The sequence below is a fragment of the Python bivittatus genome, unplaced genomic scaffold, assembly GCF_059951505.1.
Source record: "Python bivittatus isolate LINGU-HERP-01145 unplaced genomic scaffold, Pbiv_v1 ctg000970_np1212, whole genome shotgun sequence".
Lineage (NCBI taxonomy): Eukaryota > Metazoa > Chordata > Lepidosauria > Squamata > Pythonidae > Python > Python bivittatus.
Window position 1 is genome coordinate 3,244,938 of NW_028277121.1, and position 17,656 is coordinate 3,262,593.

At 39.2% G+C, this 17,656-nt stretch overlaps 1 protein-coding gene across 2 annotated transcripts in view; it reads left to right on the top strand.

Annotated features, from left to right (window-relative positions):
• Positions 1-17,656, top strand: part of GABRB1 (gamma-aminobutyric acid type A receptor subunit beta1) — a 98,505-nt gene that overhangs the window by 60,515 nt on the left and 20,334 nt on the right. For both annotated transcript variants that reach the window (XM_088131106.1, XM_088131107.1), the window contains exon 5: positions 15,847-15,929. In XM_088131106.1, coding sequence (XP_087987232.1) covers positions 15,847-15,929 — 83 coding nt within the window. The remainder of the gene's footprint in view (positions 1-15,846; positions 15,930-17,656) is intronic.

A 17,656-nucleotide genomic window follows, 5' to 3' on the forward strand; every position in this document is an offset into this window, starting at 1 on the left:
AGCCAGCCCTGCTGGCTGGGGAATTCTGGGAGTTGAAGTCCACACATCTTCAAGTCGCCAAGGTTGAGAGACACTGGTTTAGAGGCAAACAAATTACTCATACGAAGGAGAAAATCTAACTCAGAAAAATGGAAAGATTACTTATCTGTGTTTTAATGGGGAGTGAGGGAGAGATAAGTAACTCAATGTAGCTGGACTTATTTCTGAATAACCAAGCATAGGGCTAGGCTATATGCATGAAATCCTAACCAGGTTGACTTCCTCTGTAGGATTTACACTTAAGGACCAGCTCCCAGATGCTTAGATTTATGGAAATATATCTCTCTATGGAAGCAAGGCATAACTGTGCACTGAAATCAACGCAAAGCAGAGCGGCGTACAAAGTGGGTTGCACTGCCATTGATTTTGTTCCAGACCACTTAATTCCTTTGGGAGTGATGCAAGCTAAATCCGTCATTAAATCTCCCTGGAGGAATTTTCGGCAGACTTCCAGTGTAGCTAAATAATTTTTGCTAGGGGTGGAGTGTGGCTTTGTATTTAGCTGTGAAAGAGAAAACGAGGCATTTATAAGGAGTGGCTGATAAATTCCAGAATGCGGTTTTCATTTGTGAAACAGACCGTAAAGAAAATGTGTAGTTCTAATTAACTTCCCGGCTACTGCTTCTTCCATCAGATTGACTGCTGAAAAGCAGCCGAGAAGCCACGTCTGCTTCAAGAGAGTTTTGGACCCAGCCAAATGTTCAAGGAAGGGTTTGGCTGTGGCATTTTTATAGCATGCTCTGCTTTGTCAGATAGGAATATCTTCATGGGTTCCACTAACTTAACGCATCATCTTGGGTAGGTAAAACTGTGCAGAAGGATAGCAAGACAGACAGCATTTAACTGCCTTCAAAGTGCACGCATGTTCACATGGGTAGTTCATGCACTTCTATTCTTCACTCACCGATAGTAGAAGGAGGTGCGCTGAGAATGAACTCCTACCCCTAGGGAGTACGTGGGACTGGATCATAACGAGAATGAAGTCTGTTGGGATGGAACAGCTACAGTAGGAAATGCCTATTTCACATCTCTTCTAAGAGATTTCGATGTCTGAGAAAGAAAGAAAAAGGAGTATTTCAAAACATCACTACAGAGAGAATATAGATGTGCCAAGAGTCTTTTTTAACGCTTCAGTTTTGCATTCCAGAAAAAAGAGGTGTAAACAATTCACACAGAGTTGTTTGCCATAGTGAATTCATTCACAAATGAGGGCGGGAGTTTTGCTTATTCAGTTTCCAAGATTCTGTATCCTAAACCCTTTTTTTCCTGGCATTAAACCTGGTTAATTAACGGACTGCTGTTTGGGTGCTTGACATCTCTTCCCAGCCATGACCTTGTGAGGACTTCTTAGAAAACCGATTTCTGTAGCCTTCTCAGCATCCCTCTTCCACCTGCTATATGTGATTAAAATTGCCCTTCCTTGTACGGATGCTTGGGAAGGAACGGACTCTTGTTAGCATTTACCTTTTTTGCCGAATTTGCTTTTTTTTTTTTTTTTGCCTTCTTGACTCTACTGGGTTGCCAAAAATTATTTGCTATCACTTTTCCTAAACAAACAAAAAATCCTATTGTATGGAGGAAAAAGGAGAGAAGGTCTTGTAACAACAGTTGATCTGGCTCTGCTATCCGGCCATCCCTCTATCTGGATTACTACCAAGAACCTGGAAATACAAGAGGAAATATGTCTTTAATCCAGCCTCACAGGTTGATTGTTCTGGGGAAAAACGGGAGACGGGAGCATGATATGCTTTTGCTTTGAGCTCTTGGAACAAAGGCAAGATAGAAATCTAGGAGTTTATTTCTTTATCTGTTTATTTATTTATTACATAGATTTCATAGCACCAGCTCCCAAGACTCTGAGCAGTTTTACAATACTATACATTAAAAACATAAATAAATCAGAAGAAAGCCAAAAGAAAAAAGAAAGGAAAAAAAATAATCATGAGAATCATTTCTTCTCCAGCCAAAGCACAGCAACCAAACCCACATACAGACGTTAAGTGTGATCCCCATAAAATCTCAAATAACAGTAGTGAAAATTATAAGCCTAAGTAAATAAATAAATTCTGATTTTTCATTTGGTGCTGTGCTGGGAGGCAAGGAAATAATGAGGGGAAAACATAGACTGTTGTCTGGTAACAGTACAAGAACTGTCTTTTTTTTCCCTGTCTCTCCACACAGTAGGTCCACAATTTCATTCTTGTTGGTACCTTCTAAAATATCACCAAAGTTGGGCAAGGGAATTTCATGTTCCCTATTCCCCCCCCGCCCCAATTTTTTATTTCTGCCCAGTTCAATATTATACTGGTGGGGAACTAGAATTTGAATGGCCCAAGTTGTTTTCTCCATTGGAGGTCAACAGACAAATCTCCGTTCCTCCTTGGTTGCTTGTAAAGAAGCTAGCTAGACCACCAGTGAGGGTGGGACAGGGTCTCCATTGTATCTTAGGGCAGCAATAGTATTCTAAGCATGCTGGGCTGGGTACATAATGTATACAGCATTGTATGCACCATCTGCAGAAATAGCATCAGAAATGCTAAAGGGCAAAAGGAATTTAAGCTCGCAAGGAAGACTAAAATCAGCACAACATTTATGGCTAGGTCAATAGTAAGAAATAAAAAGGGATGATCTGGACTTCTGCTTTGAGAAGAGGGCAGGAGGATTATGGATGATGGGAAGGGAGAAGAGTTCCTCAATTCCTATTTTGCTTCAGTGTTCCCCCCACAGGGAATCATGTTCCAAAGGAAAGGACTAAAGCAGAACAAATTAGAAGGAAGTAGCAGCCCAAAGTAATCAAAGAGCTAGTTAGGAAATGCCTGGCTGCCGTGAATGTCTTTAAGTCCCCAGGACCAGATCAGTTGCATCCAAGAGTCTAGAAGGAGTCTGCAGATATAATCTCAGAGCCTCTTTCTGTCATCTTTAAGAAATCATGGAGAGCAGACATAGGGCAGAGGACTGGAAAAGGGCGTATTTTGTTCTGTCTTCAAAAAGGAATGTAGATAACTGTGGAGTGGTCAGCTTGATGTCAAGACTGGGCAGAACTATTTATTGAGCACCTGGTGGATGAGCATTTTAAAAAAGAATGCTTTGTTTAGCAGGACCCCATCTAGGCTTATCAAGAGCTTCTCATACCAAACTGTTCAACTCCCTTTGGTTGATAGAGCAACCAACAGATGCGGTGGATCTAATGGACCTCCATTTTAACATAGCATTTGACAAAATCTCACATGAGGAAGTGTTGAATGGCATATTGCAGAGCTCTGCCTGCCCCCTGTATGTTCAACATATTTATAAAAAATGCAGATCAGAGTGAAGGAGAATTTTCTCAAGGAGTATGTTTGAACTGGAGATCAGGACGCAATTACATTGAAGCACAACTTGGTTCATTCACACAATCATAGAGAAGCCCAAAGAGGGTGGAGTTTCAAGCCTTCATTACAGACTTATGCAAATTTATCTTTTATTTGTTGGTCATGGCCCTTAGCTTTGCTGTACGATATGGCATTCATGGTGATTGATAAGGTTAACCTTATTGATTCAGTATGGATATTGAAATGCGTAATAAGGGAGGAGAGCATGAGGTTAATACATCCTTTATAAAAAGGATCTTTTGGATTAAACAAAGGGGTCTAAAAATTGATGTTTCAAGTTGTTATTTTAGCATAGCCACTAGTTAGAAACTTTGAGTTTCAAGTGCTACTTATTAATCCTTTGCAGCCAGGTCTGCATTATTGAAGTTTACACCTTCATTTAGCTTGTTAACACTTGTTACATTCAGTGTACCTGAGAACTTGTCATGCCTGATTGATCTGGCATATTGTTTTATACAAAAATTACGTGTGAGTTAGGGTTCTAAGCTAGACCCTCAAATTTTCTCCTATGAGAGGTTAGAACATACGATTATCACATTTGCAGATGACACAAAAATGAGGGGAGGGGCGGGTAGCAAACACCTTAGAAGACACTATCAGGATTCAGAAGGATCATGACAACCTGGAAGGGTGGACAAAACCCAGCACAATGAACCTTGACAGTGACAGATGCAAAGCCCTTCATCTGGGTAGGAAAAATCAAAGGCATGAATATAGGATGGAAGATTCATACTAGGCAGCTGTGTGAAAAAGGTATCTGCCACCTTGCAACCAGCCCTGGGGGTGGCTAGCACCCCGAAGATATCTTTTCTACCAGCAGTACCTTGGAAGACATTGTTATTTATGTATGTATTTGGTTTTTGTTGTATTTTGATACTATTTTTACTGTATTTTAATTAATATTTATTTTTTGTTTTTATTGTAAACCACCCAGAGTCACTTCCTAGTGAGATGGGCAGTGACCAAATTTGAAATATAAAAAAATATAAAAAAATAAATATCTGGGTCCGAGCAGATCACAAACTGAACATGAGCTAGCAATGCGATGCAGCTGTGAAAAAAGGCAGCGCACTCCCAAGTAGTCTAGCGTCAAAATCAAGAAAACTCTTTTTCAGGGAAAAATGGGTTATGCTGTTCTTAGATATAAGTACATACCAAATAAAAATACTAAAAACACTACTGCTGCTAAATCGTTATTCCACTTTATTCTACGTTGGTCAGACCACATATTATGTCCAGTTCGAGGTAGCGCATTGCAGGGACTGACAATTTATCAAGACTCTGTCAGACTAGAGCATGTCCAAAGGACAGTAATCAAGATGATGAGGGGCCTGCAAGGGAAACATATGAGGAACTGTTAGAGATGCTGGTCGTGCTTAGCCTGGAGAAGAGAAGACTCTAGGAAAACATGCTAGCTGTTTGTCTGCCCAAGAAGATCAGACAGAGTTGGCACGCTTTGGGTCCCATTTATTAAACAGTGCCATCTGGCGGGATCCAGGAAGCGTGCCTTCCCTGTTGACGCATCCCCGCTGAGATCCAGATGGCTCTGACTCTGCTGGCCTTCAGAAAGGCCTTGAAGATCTGCCTGTCTCAGGCGTTGGGCCAGAATGCTGTGCGATCCATCAATATGTATTAACTGTGTGAAGTGAGTTCTGACCCTGGTGCCCCAGGGGCTGTCTCTCTTCTTATGTGCCATGTATCTTTTCTAACTTTTTACTGTTAGTATTTCTTTGGCTGTTTTGAATGTTGTTAGCCACCCAAGGTGGCTTGTAAAGGAGGGCCATATAAATAGAGTAGTTTCACTAGCCGAGACTAAAATAAAGTAAAATAAAATAAAATAAAACCAGAAGGGCTGTAATACAAAAAACAGGGCAGATTTATTAAACGTTGTTCCAGAGAAGACAATGGGCTTAAATTACAAGGATGAAGATTTTAGCTGGACATCAGGAAAAGAATTCTAATGGTAAGAAGAGCTGTTCAACAATGGTACAGCAGGCCTCAGAAGATGATGGAGAGGTCTCTCTGTCACTGGAGGTATCTAAACAAAAGCTGATAGCCGTCCGTCAGGGATGCTGTAGTAATAGATGCCTTCAGTGAAGATGATGGACCAGATGATCTCCCTTTCAATCCTTACCTTCTCTGATTGTATGATTCTATGACAATAACATACTGCCTCTCTCTAGAACATTGTCTAAAGCAATGTTTCTGAACCTCAGCAACTTTAAGATGTTGGACTTCAACTCCCAGAATTCCCCAGCCAGCCATGCTGGCTGGGGAATTCTGGGAGTTGAAGTCCACACGTCTTAAAATTGCTGAGGTTCAGAAACACTGGTCTAAAACAGCAACCATCACACTGTCTAATAGTAGGGGCAACTCCAATCTGAACTGCAGTTTAAAAAGTCCAAACTTTCTAAGAATGGGAAGATGATTGAAAGGGGTTGGAGAAAATGATAGTTCTGAGAAAATTAAGTGGAAAAAATAAATAAAGGGATTGAAGTGTAGGGATTAATATTGGGTGTTATTTATTTCTGCATTCAATATTTTGTTGTTTGATTATCTGAATGTCTTTTTGCTCCTTCGAAGAACATTCAGTACTCGTTGGGCAGTTGAAACTGCCGTAGAACCTTATTTCAAACAACTTTTTCTCACCAAAAAGATTAGCTGAAAAGGAAATCTTGTCTTCTTATCATCGTTAAGCATGATTCATATTTAATATCATTATACATGTACGTTCCCACTTTGTTTATTTTGAGTAGCCAAATGTATTAATCAATATATTTGACTGTTGGCCAACTTCCCAGGAATGTGGGTTTTTAGTTCTTACTATTTTAAAGCTGAACTGAAAAGTGGAGAAACTTAATTGAAAAGTGAATGAACTTTGTCTTAAGAATGAGAAATGTGACTCCTTTCCTTAGAGAAGAATCACATTAGTTATCTGTGCAATTATACTTGTGGATACTATTACTTAATTTTTATAGCTTTTAGACTAGGAATGCTTCCAAATTTTGACCCCTGCACCTGAATTCCCGAGCCATAGAGGAAAATAAAAATTAGGCATAACTTATTCCCACTGAAATCCAGGTTACTTGATTTTACTCAATGTACCTTAGTGATGTCAACAGCATACCAGCTAATTCCATGCAAATTGCAAATCCTTTTTAAGGTACAGCTTTAATTACCACCCATTCATCTTTATTTTAGCAAGACTGCAACAGATTTTTTAAAATTTCAAACAGTGCTTTTAGTCATAAGTTCCAGAGCCACAACCCTCAAGCCACAACATTTGGCCTAGATCTACTCCAGCAAATGGGTCTTCATCAAACTGGGAAATTTGAGAATGCCAAACAGGTTGAAGAAAAGCATTTGCCTTCTGCAAACAACATGATGTTTTCTCTAGGGACCGTATATGCAGTACCTGCTGAGAAAATATAATGCATGTTTGTGTTCTCTTTTTCTAACAACTGCATCTCAAGATACAATTGCTCCTGCTCTTGCCAAGCAGAGGAAGTCTTTGCACCTTTGTTTATCTCAAACCCACAGGGTCAAATCAGATTCAGACTACGTATAACCAAGGACAGCGAAGTAATTCTATTGTCAGCCCAAATAATAGTGGTGTTGTCAGATGCCACATGCTTTCTAAAAATACTCACTGCCCTAAATACTGAAGTAGCCTTAATAGAAATCTCTCTTCCACCTAAGAAGTTACGATTCATTCTACTGGGAATGGCAACAGAGCTGTCCCATTTTCCGAAACTAGCTTATTGTTTTGAGGTATAGGAAATGATTCCATGCAAGCAACTGGAAGGCCATATTGATCTAGTTGTCCCATGCCTGTAAAGGAGTTGGGCGAGCATTTTTGGATTACCTATGGATGACTCCCTTCAAACGCATTGAGTTTGAGATAACACAATATGGACTGAAAATGTGCCACTTAATACTTCAGGCACAACGGATGATGCCTCCTTGGCTCATATGGGAACTAATCCACAGAATGAAAACCGTGATTATAATCCAACCAGAGTTCGGCACACACAGGACCTTTGAAATCAATGAATTTAGACTGTGTCTGATTGAGGCAGCCAGGGTGCCTTCTAGGTTTTGGATGAAAGATGGCACAGAAGAATTTGGAAATACCAGATGCAGATATGTGATAAAAGAGGGAATATGCGTACATTCTGCAATTTTTTTTTAACTTCAGAGCTACTACAGTACTCTAAAGCTAGTAGCAAGATAACTGCAGCAAAATCAAGACCGTGTCCTTGCTTGCACTTAATTATGTCATAAGCACGCTCTGGCAACATCATTCTTTAAATGTGTCTCTGTGACGTTGCCTTTATCTCCTCCCCAGCTCATGAACAAAACAGGTTAACTGGGGTTTGAGGAGTACACACACACACACACTTATTCTGATACCATCCAAAGGCAGCCTGAAGGTGTGTAAAATTTGTTTGCCAGTCATTGCCTTGGAAGGAAATCAGAGGACTAGCGGGGACTGTGAAGAGAGATAATAGAAGCAAAACAGAAATTTATTTCTTTGTTCATTTATTTCAAAGATTTATATAGTTGGTTATGCACCATAATCCTGGGCGGCTTACAAACAATTGGAAACGGGACATCAAATGTCATGCTGGTAGAGTTTTCTGCTGACTCAAGGATGGACCTAAAGCCTTCTAACCTAATACTGGAGAAGGACCCCAAATTCTGCAGCATTTGATTTTTCTGGATAATATCTTCCTAGCCCTGCCCATTCCCATCCTTCAAAGCAATCTGAAGGCAGAGAAGTCACAGGGAGAGGAGTTTGAGCCAGAAAGCCGCAGCGTGAGAGATTGCAGGAAGGCTGAGAAAGGGTGGGAAGGCAGTGTAGAGTCAGTTGGCATCTTATCTCCTAAACAGCAACTTAGTCAAGGTTGGAAAGGAATCTGGGAAGAAGCACTTCCGGTCCTTCCAGGAGGGTCTGCCTTAATTAAGGGTGGGAAATTCCGAGATTCTGTACTTACCCCAGACTAGCAGGAAAGATGCCTTCCTGAAGACTGTGTAGTGGTTTCTTTCTTCATCTTGCCCAGCTCAGTGGGGCTTAACATCCAGGAGGCCCCATTAAAAACATTGAATGGTCTGTAAATCTCCCCATTTTCTCCTGTTCTCTATTGCAAAGGGGAAAAAATGAAATCTTTTAGTGTCCGTTGAGTACATCTGAAAGGCACGAACAATTATAAAACAACACCCCCCAAAGAATCAAACATAGTATGATCCTTCTATGTTGGTTTTGTTTGAAATGTTTCCTTGGGGTAATGGATAAGTTGAAAAGGGAAAGATATGAGGCTATTTATAAAAACATAATGAACTCTCTGCTATAACACTGGAGAAAAGTGGCAGTTTTGCTGCCTAAACCCAGGCCGTCATAAAACTTACGTTAAAAATTGCTAAATGTGTAACTCTTAGATGACTAGAGTTATGACTATTATTATTTGCTTCTAGCAGTTTTCCACAACAGACTAAACTTTAAAAAAAAAAGGCCAAGGTATATTGGATTGATTGATTGCTATCCTCATATTCACCAAGAGAAGCCAGATCATCTCACACACTCACTGCCCAATATTTTATGATTTGGGTTTTCCTTTCCTTAGCTCCCAGAATTCTCCAACCAACACATACATTGCTGAGAATTCTGGGACTTGATGTTTACACATCTAAGAGTTGCCAAGGTTGGAAGTGGTAATTCAGTGTATAAACTGCAAGCAGCATATAGGGGTGATGAAAGTAGGAAATCCATCAACATCTATGAAGTCACTCACTCTGCACCCCTTAACAAGAATCTTACACACATTAAACATTTATTAGTCCTTTTATTGACTGTGCAATTATAATCAGGGCCAACAGTGTAGGCCAAGACTAAGTCTTCCGTTCATTCGTAAAAGAGGAGGGTGAAGGAAGAGAATGATTAAAGCTGTGTTTTCTTCCAGTCTTAGAGAATCTTTACAATGCAGCTTAAGCATCATTATTCAAAAATACGTCTCAATATTGTCACTGGGACATACTCTATAAGAAGAATATTTTGGATTGCAGCCTTACAGGATTTGATACCATTTTTGAATGAAGATCTAAAAAGCTTACTATGGAATAAGGGGAAAAAAGTGTTCACCAGAAGTAAATAATTCCCCCATGGGCAAAAGGTATCCATCTTTAAGGTTTCTTGTGGATCTGTTCCTATCCCAAAAGCCTCAACGCTGCCACACCAAGCTCTGGAGAGGTTGTGACAGCTTCTCAGGTTGAGGTGAGCAAATGCATAGACCTAATAAGTAGTAATAAACAACAGAGAGCAACTTTTTTTTTTTTAAAGAATGACACACTAAAATTAAGCTGTGTTTCATCTCTTTGATGCAAATTTAAAAGGATAGTCCAGGCTTTAAACTTTTTCTCTTGGTACTTTTCTATAATTGCCAGCTCCCATTCTGTCTGGGCTTTAAAAAAACAATTCCCAGAAAATGTGTAGTTGACAGTGCACTAGGTTGGAAAGATTTGCAATAAATTTTCTTCTCATTCCCTGACAACTTTTATTACAGTACCTTGTTTGTAATAAATTTTATATTGTTGTATTTATGGCTCCACTATGGGAAAGATCACTATGCAGAGCTTGCTCCAGTAAGTCTTTAACCCAATATGTTACTGAAATTCAAAGAGAGTAAGATTTTATTTCCACTTGTGCTTTAAGGTAGGAAAGCAAACTAGTTTCACTGAAGCTGGTTTAAGATGTAATTAAAAGAAAAGATTTGTCAACAGACTATAATGAAGGACTATCAAATGCTCTACCACCATCTGGATTTTTTTGATCCCCTTTCTGGATTCCCCTGCCTTCACTTCTAGCAAGGATGAGGGAAAGACAGCATAACAGTGACCAAATTATCCTCCAAAAACCCTAATGACTGACCAATGCAAAATAGGTCCTATTCCAACTTAAAAATAGACACTATAACTGGAAATCGTTCTGTGTGTTGTTCTGGGGCCGCCATGTTGGATAGAACAGTAAGGAAGACCCATTGAATGGCTCCTGAGGGGTGGCGTAGACTTGCTATCTCTAATCATTGGGTTTGGTTGGGTACAGGTAGGGCTGAAACAACAAGAACTTGGCGAGCTTGGCCACTCTCCAATGCTGATGGGTACCAGGTTGGCACATTGGCAAGCATTGGCTTCTTGGCAAGATTGTGCCAGGTGATATGTTGCTGGCAAAACTTAATGTTGATGAGTTAAGAGAGACAGCAGGCTAGCTTAGTGTAATGCAGTGTCACCAAATTACACAAGCGATGCAGAAAGAGATCAGCAAAGAGAGACCAGCACAGGTAGTCTTGCCTATTCCCCCTATTCTTAAAAAACATTAAACATTTAGGCCGCTGCCAATAAGCATTAGCCTGGCATCAATTCACTCTTTGTCAAGAGACTTTAATCTGCTCCAAGTACAGTTGGTTGATTGACTGATTGATACTTGTAACTCGTCCTAGCCACAGAAGACCTGGGCAACCCAATGACATATGAAACAGAGGTTTAACACCAAAAACCATTAAGAGAAACCTTTACCTAACATGAGTAAGTAAAATAACCAACTTTTAAAAATGGCTTGTTTTATTATTCCCAGGATTCTAATTTCTGCTGCTTTAATTGGCTTTTTTTTTTTATAAGCTACGCTGAGCCATGATGAGAATTGGCATTGTTCATATACTCTGAATAAATAAACAGTTCCTTGCTAGCTACTCCAGGAGAGCTTCTGTCCATGTTAAGGAGTCTATCTCACTCTTCCGCCAGCCCTTAGTGTTCCCCATAGATGGAAAAAAATTATGATGCGACGTATTGTGTAGAACAATCTTAGAAAAAGTAGAGAACTGTGAACCCCTCGGTGCTTCACAGATCTGTAAAACTCTTCCTAGCATCCTGATTTAACCTGCTGGATCTAAGTGGAATTCCACCTCAGTTTGCGAATCTACTTCAGTGAAGTGATTTACCAAAACTTGTTGAACTGAGGCCCCCGTTATACAGCCACAGTTTCTAACTCTGCTTTCTGTAGTTGCCTGAGAAAAAGTTCTGTTGCCACCAGACATCATTTTTTCCTGTTGTTATTTCTAAAATGACAAAGTTAAGAAGGAGGAGACATAAATGGTTAGACTCAACAGAGCAGTATTGCTCAACCTTGGCAACTTTAAGATGTGTGAACTTCAATTCCCAGAATTCCCCAGCCAGCATGGCTGGCTGGGGAATTCTGGGAGTTGAAGTTCACACATCTTAAAGTTGTCAAGGTTGAGAAACTCAATAATAGAAGATCGTTCATTTGCTGATCCAAAACACAGTAATTGGGACCAACATAGTCCATTTAGGGCTATACTTTCATGCTATAAGATGGAGGTTATCTACACAGGAGAAAAAGACCATCTGCCTTATATGAGACTTCATTGTCTTATCTTATTGCTGTGGTTAAAGTTATTTCGATTTTACTGAGGACGTTTTAGTGGGCTTCTATATTATAGTAACCCAAGATGAAGTAGAAAGTTTTAGCAGCATCTAGCTTTAATGAAGAAGGAGAAGGAGATAATTATTTTTTCATATGTGCCCAGAGTCATGCAAAATGTTCTCTGAGCTGAATTATATTATTTTTCATTTTATTAATTGTTACCACAAACTAGTAAAATTAGAGTGATTTATTTATTGCCCTTATAAATTCATTACCAGCTTTTCATAGAGAGCTTTATATAGGAAATAAGTTCACTTTTTAGAAAAATCAGCCAATATTTAAGATCAAAACAAATTTGTTTCACACGTGTTTCTGCATAATTTGTGATTCCTAAATCCTGGCTGATTTTCATTGCTTCTTTTCACTGGTAAGACCTGCTGTTTGTGGAAGAAAAGTCAAAGATAGTCTCTTAGGCTATAAATGAAAGGTAGAGCTATCTATAATGACATTCGTCAGAAGCTTGACCTGAAATGGCTTCCTTTCAATTCTGAAAATATTAAAGGTATGTGACCTGGGGATGTAGGCCATGACTCCCACCTCCCTTTGTAGGTGCTCATGATTATGAGCAAATACACACACCAAGTGGGCTTCTACTTGCTCCCCTTGACTAGATTGGGAATTGGGTATAAGTTGCTGTTGTGTGCACAGTCCTCCATCAGGAGCTAGAAGCTACAGACAAACTTTCTCTGGGTATAATCTGTTTGCAGAGTAAGCATTTGATCCTCCCTTCAGAAATTGTCCAGGGGTTACATAAATAGACACATAGAATAAAAGTAATGCTGGGGACAGAACCTACTGTATGTGCAGCCTCGCCAAAAAAGGCAACAATAAAAAGTCAACATAGAAACTAAAACAGATTCAAAGAATTGGGAGGATAAAAAAGTTCTTGCTTAGTGTTGTGATGACCTCAGTGCTTGTCCCTCTTTCTAATTCCATAGTTGGAAAGTGTGGCTTTTGCCACACATGAGCCAATCCATGATGCTACTGGCAGCTATAAAAGAACAATAAGGGAGTCCATGTTTCATACTACAGAGAATGCAACTAATTACTCAGACATGACCACCTGATATTCTATTATGTATTCTCTACTAAGGTTGCACCCTGCTGGGAGAAACAAATTGATGGAAGCAGTTTCAAGGAGCAACAGCAAGTTCCTTGGGGCAATGATTAAGGTGTTGAACTAGGACTGGGGAGGCCCAGGTTCAAGTCCATCTTCAGCCATGGAAGCTCACTGGACAAGCTTTGTCAGGCCAACCTATCTTCTATAGTTCTGGAGGAAAAAACTGCAGGGGAGAGAACTCCTGGAGGAAGCTCCTCCTGAAGGAAAGATGGGTTATAAATTTAACAAATAAAATAAATAGAATATTGGTCATTCTAGCCCAACATTATCTACCTAAAGTAAGCAAACTCTTTTGACAATGAGCTTTTTTTTTCTACTTTTTTTTCCCTAGCAACAATGACCACAAGAGAGAATGATAATAGAATGATCTCAACAGAGAAGGCACAGCTGAGATTTGCAAAGTTTGGGGATGTGGGTAGAACTGTCCCTGGTACAATAAGTCTCCTGGAAACTAAACCCTTAGTTTCTGAAACTAATCCTTAGCTTCTTATCTGAATTTGGCAGGGGATCATTTTACAAAATTTTTGACAGCACAATCTTAGAGATCTCTGAGGCCACAGAAAAGATTCTTGGGAGGTGATAAATTGAACCTCTGGTCTACAAAGTCTGACAGCAGCTCTTCAAGATTTTATGGAATAATTTCTCCAGTCCTACCAGAGATGGACTTTAGAGCTTCTACATGCAAAGCCAGAGATTTGCAGTTGAGCTAAAGCCATCCCTCTCAGAAGAACACCATGGTCCTGGCAAGGGCAACTGCAGCAAGTAGTAAGATCACTACCACAGGCTGCCCGTCGGTTCTAGGAAGGTTGAAAAAAAGACATCAACAGAATTGGTTGTCCATAAGAAACCGCCTTATGCTGAGTCAGACTTTTGATCCATTGACTTTAATATTATCCATTGTAGCCCTTTTCATGGAGATACTAGGGACTAAACCTGATAACCTTTGGATATATAAAACATGCTCTCTACGTCTGAGTTACAACAAAAGATTGCAGAAAATTCATCCTCTCCACCCCAGCAGAAAGCTCACAAATTTGGATTCAGTGGGACTTAAATTCCAATGAAAAACTCACCTCCCTTTCTAGACTTATCTTTGCTGTACTTTCCTTTCTTTTCTCTTTCTTTTCTGTATATTCCATTTATTTAGATTGTCAGCCTAATGGCAGACTCTTATGTCTTTATTTTAATTTCTGTACAGTACCTCCTGTAATTAATATAGCAGGCACTCTATAAGTAAATAATGGAATTGCATTTTTATATTAAATTACGTCTTTGTATTATTAATTTATATCATTAAGTTTCCACATCAAGGGCGTTTACTGTTCCAGTATTACTAACGTTAGTACTTTTCGCTCCTGACCTGTTTATTATTACTGTTCTATTGTTGTTTTGTATTTATGTTGTGACAGCTTGAAACTGAGCATTCTGACTTTGCTCCTGAGTTGTAGAATTTACTCCAAGTCTACCTTTTTTAGTCTTTCAAGACACCCTTAAAAATCCATTCATTTATCACTTTCAGTAGTTTAAAAGGATTTTCCTATGAATCTTTTGTCGGTGTTAATCTCTTGTTTTGTTTTAGTGGATTGAAATGATTTCAGTCTCAACGTGAGTTCTGAGCTACTGAGGGGAGGTGACAGAAGAATGAACTTATTATCAATATTGTTATTATTAGAAAATGAAATTATTATCAGTATTGTTCTTATTCAGTGTCTCACCAAATGCATCACAAATGCCCTGTTTTGCAGACTCTTCTTTGTATTGATTCACTTGGTAAGCTCCCATAAATGGCTACTGTGCTTAGTTGGGCTGAACAGATAACAAATCATAATATTGCAGAGGAAGAGGAGTAAATTTACTTAGCTCACACCTATAGCTGAATGCAGTACAGACATAGAATAAAACAGCAATTCATACTATAACATATTATAATCAGTTGTCAAATCCCAATGTAAAATAAGGGGCCTCTAAACTAGTAGGCCCATAATATAATAATATCAACATATATGCATTTAAATTAACTGTGGATGTGTGAGTCTGTGAATATCTGTGTCCGTGTATATGTATAATAGCTTCATAAGGCTCCGAAGGAAAAAAAGCATTTTTAGCACCTATTTAAGAAAGCTGATTCCAAGTGTAATTTTGGTGGGGGTTGATTCCACAGAACCAGAGCCAGGTGGGAAAAAGCTCTCAACCATGGCTATTCTAGTATGCTGGAGAACCAGTTGACACTAACACAGTAATTGGGTCTACTGCACAGACTCACAAGCCACTAGCAGGTCTTTTGAAACTCTGGGGATGCTCCTGTGCAGAGCATGACGTGACAGCACCAGAGATTTACATGTTATCTTTCACAAATGCCCAATTGCTGTGAAGTTTGGGGGGAAAAAAGATATGGGTGAAAAAAGGTCCAGTATACAGGTACTGTAATACCAACAGCAGCATTCTGGTCAGGAATTGGAGGGCAGAATGAGGTCTCGGATAACCTGGAAACTGGCTGCTGCAATAATCCAAGAATGACACAAGAGACCATGAACCAACTGGTTGGCCGTCTTGGCTGTAAGGAACCAACAGATCCAGCGTAGATTCATTAAACAGAAATTACATATACGAACAGCTTTTCTCTGAAAGGAAGGCTTTCAAGACAGTTTACCATCAATTTGGGCATCCGGGTTCCTCACAACCAGGGAGACCCACAACTGTCAGCTTCAGTATTGAACAAAAACGTGGAACCTAAACGCAAAATATCTGGCCAATTTTTGACCGACTGTTTGACATAAAAATCCTATATTTCTTTTTCTTCCCCTGTCCTTGCTTTTTTTTAGGATTACTACCACAGCTGCCTGTATGATGGATTTACGCAGATATCCTTTGGATGAACAAAACTGCACGCTGGAAATTGAAAGCTGTAAGTTGTCTTACTGTTCCCCACTGATACGTAAAATTACAATTTTACTTGGAAATAGATCACACTGAGAAGAACCGTAGCATGCTCGGACTTCGTTTCCAGCATTACAAAAACAAAAATCCCTGCCAACATTACTGGCATTTTCTCAACTTTAACGAAGTCGTTTATAGCCTCTCTTGCATCATTTGAGGCCTTGTCTAAATGTTATGGTCAAGGTCTTAGTTTTGTCAACCTGCTATTAATTTCTTTAAATCCTTGGAAATATCATGTTGCCTCTTTATCAAACCTATAAATAGCTTTCCCATTATGGTACTATATGTATATAAATTAATTACTCTTCCTGAATCAGTATAACTCTCTATAATCAGTTAGATGTATCTATATAATTGCGACAATATTATTTAACATTATTAGGCTAGCAAGCTTTAATTTGCAGATTGATGTACCAAACCTTGATTAATCTGAGGATACCCATTTTAATAATGAGGGCAAAAGTTTCGAATTGGTTTTATAAGAATATTTTAGTTCTGATTAATGCAATGAAAGTATGAAGGATATTGGTCATGTGAAACAAATGGTCTATATCAAAAAGTCATTTATTTTGAAGCAAATGCATTTAACTATTCGTAGTTGATTAATTTCTTGGAAGAAAGGTGGCTAATTAACTAAAATTAATTTAGTTGATGATCAATCAATTAAAACAATTAGGGCTGTCCGTGAATCTATGGACAATTTTTTCATTAGTATTCGTAGCAAGAAGCCTGCTTGGCAGTTTGTGAGGTAGGAAAGTCAAGAAATAGCAGGAATTCCAAGAAGGTTCTTTAGGGTAGAATAGCAGAATCTTGAAAGTCGACCGAGTTTATCTCTGCCCCTTCTCATACCAAACAAAATCAAGGCAGGACTGAGTTTCTTTCTCACACATTCTTCTGAGTAATCTTTTCTGAACTTCCTTCTTCCTTAATAGTTCATTTGTCTCTTCCGCATTTCCAGGGCCCAGGCCTACATTCCCTCACACTGCCAACGTTGATGGCCAAAGTGGGATTCTGGTCCCTTCTAGGTTGCTGGTCCCACTTCTTTAGCCATAATAATTTGTCACCAAAAGCCTTGGTGACAAATTTGATGGGGAGCAGAGGGCAGCCATCTCATGTCATTTAATCTCTCATTTAAATCAGGAGTTAATATGTACAATCCTGTACATGAACTTGGGCTGTCCAGCAGAGCAGATAGAAGGGGCCAATGTATTTTCCATTTCTGTGCATGTTGCTCTCCAAACTCTGAGAAGAAAGCAATAAATGCTGAAAAAATGCTACATTTTCTTCTTCTTCTTCTTCTTCATCATCATCATCATCATTATTATTGAGATCATATTTAATACGATCAAAGTTCAGTAGTTTATAGATGCAAAACAGAAATATGACATCTGTGGGAATCTGCAAAATCCCAAGCATTAATTATTACATTGATGCCTCATGATATTAATGTGTTATATTCCTGTCTGCATGGATTAATAAGTACATATTACTTTCTGCATTGGAGGCAAGACACACGCTTCTCAATGGCAGTTCCAAGAGAATAACTGCCAAATTTTGCATCCTACGTTATTGTTGCAGGATACAATAATATGGACATGTCCACACCTAACTGGTTTATCATTATCTCTGGAGAGGTTTTTCAACTTCCTTGCCTAACCCAGAGCCTTGATATTTTTGGTGATCTTACCAGGTACA